This window comes from Eucyclogobius newberryi, unplaced genomic scaffold (assembly GCF_026437365.1).
Source record: "Eucyclogobius newberryi isolate DKJ021-1_F unplaced genomic scaffold, fEucNew1.0.hap1 SCAF_1, whole genome shotgun sequence".
Classification (NCBI taxonomy): Eukaryota; Metazoa; Chordata; class Actinopteri; order Gobiiformes; family Gobiidae; genus Eucyclogobius; species Eucyclogobius newberryi.
The window spans coordinates 25551336-25559393 of NW_027315723.1; the positions used below are offsets into that span (position 1 = coordinate 25551336).

The 8058-nt window shown below is 40.6% G+C and overlaps 1 protein-coding gene across 1 annotated transcript; it reads right to left on the minus strand.

Moving 5' to 3' along the window:
* Positions 1–2812: 2812 nt before the first annotated feature.
* LOC140356319 (terminal nucleotidyltransferase 5A-like) lies at positions 2813–6458 on the minus strand. Its single transcript, XM_072441188.1, has 2 exons — positions 5649–6458; positions 2813–5102 (listed from the first exon to the last, which is right to left on the minus strand). The coding sequence occupies exons 1-2, from the start codon at positions 6072–6074 to the stop codon at positions 4287–4289; spliced, it is 1242 nt and encodes a 413-aa protein (XP_072297289.1). The 5' UTR covers positions 6075–6458; the 3' UTR covers positions 2813–4286.
* Positions 6459–8058: the final 1600 nt, after the last annotated feature.

Here is an 8058-nt window from a genome sequence, read left to right on the forward strand (position 1 = left end):
TTTAGTGTCCACTCTCTCTCCATACAACGACAGGGTAACGCATTGACCTGGTTTCAAATATCGGAGCTTGTGCAAAAAGTTAATGATTTAGAATGGCTATGATGAGAATTAAAACAACAATTCCACTTGTGAAATTCTTCCCTTTTATAGTGATAGGGGAACTTTCCTTATGAATGCGTTGTCGATATTTGGTCCCATAACCTATAAAAGGTTTAGTTTAGGGTTTAGTCCCGGTTTAGTCCTAGTTTGATGTGGTGAAAGTGCAAGTGTGAACACAGCCTTAAAGGTTCATCTCAAATTGGATGCAGTCACGCAATGTTTTTCTTCTCTAAAATGTTTTCTGGAAAGAGTCTGCTTGTCTTTGTGAATGTTATTTCTTTGCCTGAAATGTTCCACATTATGGCATTAAACTTATCTCTCTCCATGGAGACAAGGGGGTGATGCCACCATGAATTACAGGCTAGATCTGTGGAGAGGCGACCCAGTTCAAGAAAGAATGCATATTTTCTAAGGGACATAATTAGCAATAAAAACACCTTATTCAATGCAGGATTGCGGTTAATGCCATACTTTGGAACATTCCAAGAAAAGCAAGACCCCCACTAGAAAAGTTACATCGGTACAACATCTAGGAGAAGCAGACTTGTGCATGTCTAATGTATATCTAGTCTTTAAGTTCTCAGGAGACTGTGCTGGCAAAAGCTTTCCTTCCAATAATGTATACATTTGCAGAGTTTGAATGTTGATTATTGCCTGTACTTAATATTCAAGCAGTTACTTTTAAATGTTTATGATAATACCATAATACCACAATCAAAGTGTGATTTTGTGATGCCAATGTGCTTTCCGCGATGCTCTTAAATGATGGGAGATAATTTTAGACTATAGGGGGCACTATAGTAGAAACACATAGAAACACTAACCAGTTTGAGACAATTTGAGATTTTAAAACTTCTCCAAGCAGGGGAGGGTTTTTAGTTTTTTTTAAGCAACTAACCATATTGTTTGACTGGAGTATATTATGGGAGCGATGTTTTGCCCAGAGACAGTAGAATTAAATTATTGACCTTCTGGTTATTGGGCTATTGCTTAACATTGTATATTTGCATATACATATTTGGTGGCAATTTGTAGTAAAGGTAAAACTCCCGAGGTTTTATAAAAAGTTTGATGAAAAACTGTTGTTCAGTTAACACATGATTACTCTCTGTTACCACTAGTATACATTATTACTCTCTGTTACCACTATTATACATGATTACTCTCTGTTACCACTATTATACATGATTACTCTCTGTTACCACTATTATACATGATTACTCTCTGTTACCACTATTATACATGATTACTCTCTGTTACCACTATTATACATGATTACTCTCTGTTACCACTATTATACATTATTACTCTCTGTTACCACTATTATACATGATTACTCTCTGTTACCACTATTATACATTATTACTCTCTGTTACCACTATTATACATGATTACTCTCTGTTACCACTATTATACATTATTACTCTCTGTTACCACTATTATACATGATTACTCTCTGTTACCACTATTATACATGATTACTCTCTGTTACCACTATTATACATGATTACTCTCTGTTACCACTATTATACATGATTACTCTCTGTTACCACTATTATACATGATTACTCTCTGTTACCACTATTATACATGATTACTCTCTGTTACCACTATTATACATGATTACTCTCTGTTACCACTATTATACATGATTACTCTCTGTTACCACTATTATACATGATTACTCTCTGTTACCACTATTATACATTATTACTCTCTGTTACCACTATTATACATGATTACTCTCTGTTACCACTATTATACATTATTACTCTCTGTTACCACTATTATACATGATTACTCTCTGTTACCACTATTATACATTATTACTCTCTGTTACCACTATTATACATTATTACTCTCTGTTACCACTATTATACATGATTACTCTCTGTTACCACTATTATACATTATTACTCTCTGTTACCACTATTATACATTATTACTCTCTGTTACCACTATTATACATTATTACTCTCTGTTACCACTATTATACATGATTACTCTCTGTTACCACTATTATACATTATTACTCTCTGTTACCACTATTATACATTATTACTCTCTGTTACCACTATTATACATTATTACCATAATTATGTTACTACTATTAAACATGATTGAAAATATTGTTACCACTATCATACATTATCACTATCTGCTACTACAGCTTCTATAGCTGTTATCATTATCACTGCTTAGTACAATTATTACAACTACTTTTATAAACTGACCGTATATAAAGTATCTGGTGGCTTATACTGAGGCGTGGATTAAGCTGTTGTGTTGATTCTATCTAATTCTCAAAAGTTAAACACGTTGCCAGTTCTGCAGGCTCCAATTCAAGGTATTACTTTTCCTTCGACGTCAGCAGTGCAAGTGACGTGGGCATTAGAGGGATCCATGGACAATCTACTCAACCAGTGAGCATGTGTCTTTATGGGATCTAAAGGCTCCACCGTCAGTGAGGTCTGTCCATGTGAACTTTTGCTGAAGTGGGTTCATGACGTCTCTGCGAAGGGAAATCCTCTGCTCTCGTCTGTCGCTTGTTGGCAGCGGCGACTTCTGCCCCTGAGACTGAGCACTAACCTGAGTGCAATGACCTACTCGAGTTAACCAAGTCAAGAGAGACAAGACACTGAGCGCACACATCAACAATCGGGCAGCAAAGTAGTATCAGTAAAACAAAACAAGAAAAAAGACGCAAAACTCATTTCTGATGGATCTTTTTTCTTTTAATTAGTTGATCCAAATATTCAGTATCTGCATCCAAAGGGTCGGTTCATGAACGCCCCTAGAGGACAGCCCGACAATCTCTTTAGAGCAACTGAAATCCACATGAAGCTCGGAGCTCACGTGCAGACTGTGTCCACATGCGCTGCTCTTCATTAGCCACAGTAATAAGACACAAACAACAGTTCTTCTATCAGCCAAACACAAACTGTACAAAAATAAAGATAGGTAGAAAAATAGATCTGAAAACATAGATCTGAGACATTCTGCAGAGGCTAGCACTTCGGTTGAGTTGACAAAAGCCTTTGGTTTATTCCATGTGTCAATATGGATTTATGCATTCTACAGAATTAACAATAATATGTCCCACCCTCAGAATTAATCTTTGCTTCCAGATGTGCTTTGCTCCAAACTGATACAAGAAGTCACAAGCAGATTAATATGTGAAAATAATTTGTGCCTTATACCTCAGAACATACATTTCATCACATATGGAAATCACACTTAAGAAGCCAACATGAAGATATGACTTAAGTTCATCCAATATAAAACAATAAAGAAAATGTATGTGCGTTTCCAGTGTGATTTCAACTCCATTTGAATGTGATGCAACACATGTGTCTGTACATTTAGAATCTATATGTCTAAGCAGAATATCCATCCCACACATATTTCTTCTCCTTCCTAAAAGCTCTTTAGTGCTATTACACTGCAGGTAACAGAGCTTTACTCCCTTGCACCTCTGCTTTAGCTGCCAACCCTTTTTCAATACATTTGTCAAGATTCTCATTTTATTTTTGGGTTTGTCTGCTGGGCTGCTGCCCCTCCCCTTTCTCATTACAGATCATGAGATTATGTCATTACTTCCTCTTTGGTAATCAGGATGTGTATTTTGTCCAGCAGCATTGCAGATAAGAGCTCAAACATTGACATACAATTACTTGAGTTAAGATATAACTTAGCGAAGCTAAGCATGCTATTTATCAAGCATGCTATTTATTGGTCTAACATTTTCATCTTAAAATTGTAAAACTTTCATCTGTTCACTAAAGTGAAATCACATCATAACTCTTCCCTTCTGTTTTATCTAGGCACTTACAGACATTATTTCTGTACAGAAATAAATCATGCATTGTTTTGTTGTTTTTGGTTTTAAAGTAGATCTTTGGATTTGTAAACAACTTCCTTATTTTGCATTGCTCTGCACAATACTGATTGTGTAAATGTGAAAGGTTTGAAAAAAGTGGCATGTCTCTGTTTTTGAGTCCTAAAACAAGTCTTATGTTTTACATGTTATCGTCAATAGCATCAGTGCTGATATTGAGCCATACTTTGTTTCAGTGCTGGTGAGATGAGATGATGCTCCCATTGAACTTCTTATTTGTTGCACACAAAAACAAGAGTGCTCCTCTGGACAGAGATTAGTTATAACCTATAACATGAGAGATCTACGTTCAGTTGCAGGACAGCCATGGAGCGTACATGGGATGCTGCGGTGGTGGAATGTACTGTTGAGTGGGTGATAGTGGGCACGAGTACATAGGTTGAACCTGTGCTATGTAGTAGTTATTAAAGTTTCCATCAGAAACATATGGGGCTGGTTGGTAAAAGCAGGTGACATTGGCAGCATTGGGGATGGCATTTTGTTCTGCCAGAACTCTCAGTGCAAGAGAAGAGATGAGACTGAGTGTCTGCCGCCTCTCGTGACCCATGAGGCACACTGTACTCTCCTGAACCACATGGTACAACGTGGCCAGGTAGTCATACTTCCTGTCTTCTAAGTCAACAAAGTGGTTCTGAAGGTAGGACTCCAGCTTCCTCCTCTGATCATTCAAATCAGAGAAGTCTATGAAGAATCGTGAACACATATAGCGCTGTAGCAATTTCATCTCTCCATCAGAGGCAGCGCGGAAGCCCCGCACCAGCAGGTGGCAGTACTTGAGCAGTCCTCCTCCTCGGATCTCCTCTGGACTCCTGGTGCAAATCAGGCGCTTGCGTAAATGGTCCAGAGCGGTGGGGAAGTCTCCGTAGACACTCTCTCCCAGGATGGTTGGGTGGAAGGTGGCCGCCATGGGGTGCTCCGAGCATTCGTAGAAGAGCAGTAGCGAGTCCAGGCGGATCTGGAAGGAGTCTACGCTGAACTCAAACTGCCTCCGAAGAGAGTCCACAAACTTGAGCTCCACATTCTTGCCGCGGTTGTTGGAGAGAGAGATGAGGCTCCATCGATCCGAGTCATTGCACACTTTTACCATCTTCTGCACATAGGCCTCCTGCACAAAGTGTAAGAACCATTACTACACACAAGTGATAAGAACATGGCCTAAGCTGGAGCCACTGGACATTTTGCACCAGCACTAGAAACCTGAATCTGGAAGAGCTGTTAACACATGTTTTACTGATCACACATCTGTAGCTGCACTGTCTGCAGCAAATCTCTAGGTAAAGTACTGGCCGCTTAATGTGGCTCCTACTCCAATTGGATTAGACTGTATCCTCTTTTGTATTCAACCATTTTACTTTTGCTAGGCTTGTATCAAAATGGGTCAGTGGTGGTTCCAAACACATAAATACCATGCAGTACAAATGGATAGTATTATACATTTTAAATAAGACATCTGGTCATGGCACTGGCCTAAAAGACCCTGCACAGCTTTACTGAGGACCAATGATGACCTTTACCACACACCATCATTGAGACGGTTCAGTTTTCTTATTAGAATACTCTCACAACAGTTATCTTAAGAAAAGAAAACCAAACTGTGACATCACATTATAGGCTACTAATCACTAGTACAAGAAAAGGGACGCACACTAACCTTTAACGTCACTGGCGTTATTTTTTCCTTATTGACTCCCTCTGGCAGAAAGTCTAGAAGCGAGTCCAGAACTATGTCCTTCACAATCCTAAACTCCATTTCTCCTTTCAGCTCCGCACAGAATATTAGGTCCAGGTCCTTCCAGCCCAGTCCGCTGTCCTCGTGCAGCACGTAGCTGGCAGCAGAGCCGTTCAGACGCACCTCACGGACATGGATCCCCTTCTCCTCCATGCGACTCCTGACCACTTTGACAATGTCCCGCGGCTTCACCTCCAGCGTGGGGAAGCTCCATCTGCCGTGGATGGGTATGGTCCCGGTGAGGATGGAGTCCAAGCGCTGCACTTGCTCCCAGTTCAGCACGCTCAGGTTGAGAGTCTCCGCGCTCAAGCCGCTGTCAACTTTTACGCATGTGGCGTTCTCATCCATTCTGAGGGGATAAAGTGTGTCTACACCTTCTATCAGATTTGAGTTTGAGTTGAAAGTGCACGGGGTACGGGGTGTTTTCAGAGAGTGTTTCTGCAGGGAAAAAAAAACAAATAAAAAAAAAACAATGTAATAAAGCAGTTACTCCGTCAGCTTCTGCGCGCGCCCTGGATTTTAACGGACGCATCCATTTCTGCCGTAAATCATATGTTCTGGACCTCTCCCACTATTTCTCATGCGCCTTGAAGCATCCATCCACGTCGTGTCACGGTCTCTCCTGCACGACAACTTTCACAAAGCGGTGCAGCAAAGGCGAATTCTTCACATTTTGGATTTGGATTGAAATGTGAAGTTGTGTGAGATGCTATGGCCCGGTCTCTCTCCTGCTGCAGCTTAACTTCTGAGACTGCGCTTCCCGTCTGAGAAGAGCCTGGGCGGGTCCACGCTCTGATTGACAGCCCACACTTCGATCCCGCCTCCTGATTACTGAGGGTTAGGCCTACAGTGAAGGGTTAGAACCCATAGTGGATTCATAGTTAGGCCGGAAACGCTCCAACCTGCCTATATTAAATCAATGTATTCTAATTATCATTCTGCAGATTTCCATGACTCTGCATCAAAGAAAGCAACTGTTAATAAAAAGGGCTGAGTCAAATCATCTAGACCCAATACGTGTTAAGAAGAATAATTCTACCAAGAAAAGTATAGTGGTATTATAAGGGTGATGTAGTAAGGTGATAATCCCCTAGAGTGGTTTTCATGTAAAATCTATTAGAGCTTGTTTTGGCCCCTGACGCGCGTCACTACAGACGAGTCCATAATGCAGCTTACTCCAGATTACCCTGTATGTACAGCTACGTTCATTCACGCATATGCGCACTGGGACTGTCACACTTTTTTAACATTAGCCTCACTTGCTTTGTGGAGCGTTCTGGTGCAGAGCTATACTGTATAGTTTATGCAGGATAATATAATATAACTGCAGAGCAGAACGTCAGATGAAAGATGATGATTTTTTTTCCCCCCTTCAGACAATACATCTATGAATATGTAGGTTGTTGTCACCGTTGAGCATCAGTAAAAATAGAATCTCCACATAGTAGCTCGTCCATGTCCCATTCTACATGAGCCTCAGTGCCAGGTTTACTGCTCAGGATGCTTACCAGGAGCATCCACTTACTTGACCTCTGAACTTTGACATGTCAGGTGGATGACACCGGCTTGGACTCCAATGTATGACGACATCAGAGGATTGGCGAGGGGGATTTCACAACCCCCTTGTCATCCTGTCGAACCAATTTACACATATGGAAATTGGGAGTAGTGTGTGTACGCCTTGGCCACACCATTTAACACAAACTACTGGATGTTGAGTAAGAAGCACGTGCGATAAAGGAGATGTGCCACAAGCCTAAAAACCTGTTCTTGTCTAAATAAAGTGTCAAAAGGATATCCTTACAAGAAATACAACATTTATATTTGTATCATTATAGCCTGTGCTGTTGTCCGACCTCTTTTGGTCAATTCCTCCACATGGAAGTTCATCAAGAGATTACAGTGAGCCTGTTAAAGGCCGAACGTGCCGCCTGGCTTCGTCTGCCATCGCCACCACATGAGCCCGTCCACAACTCACATTTGCATCTCTGTCTTGTCCTCGTCTCCTGTAAGATATTCTGTCTTTCATGTTGTTCTCTGCATCTTTCACCACAGGAAATCAGATGCATTCTATAAATCAGTTTTTGGGTTTGGGACTGAAGCAGAATTGAATGAAGGACTGTTGTCAGTTTGTACTATGTAACCTCAGTGTTTGCAGGTTGTTCCGCGATTGGCTAAAAGAAACTTAATGGCTGAACATGTTTCAGCATTTGTAAATATAATTGTTTTGTTTTTTTGACATTGCTGGTCGAGTGTTTAAGACAACATGACACATGCAGTGTCATAAGAGTTCAAATCTCGACTGACACTTTATTGCATGTCTTCCCCTCTC

Excerpts from the sequence above, each read along its gene's own strand:
- LOC140356319 (XM_072441188.1), bottom strand. The coding sequence starts at position 6,074 with ATGGATGAGAACGCCACATGCGTAAAAGTTGACAGCGGCTTGAGCGCG. Across the intron at positions 5,103-5,648 it reads TAACGCCAGTGACGTTAAAG|GAGGCCTATGTGCAGAAGAT; the intron begins GTTAGTGTGCGT and ends CACTTTGTGCAG.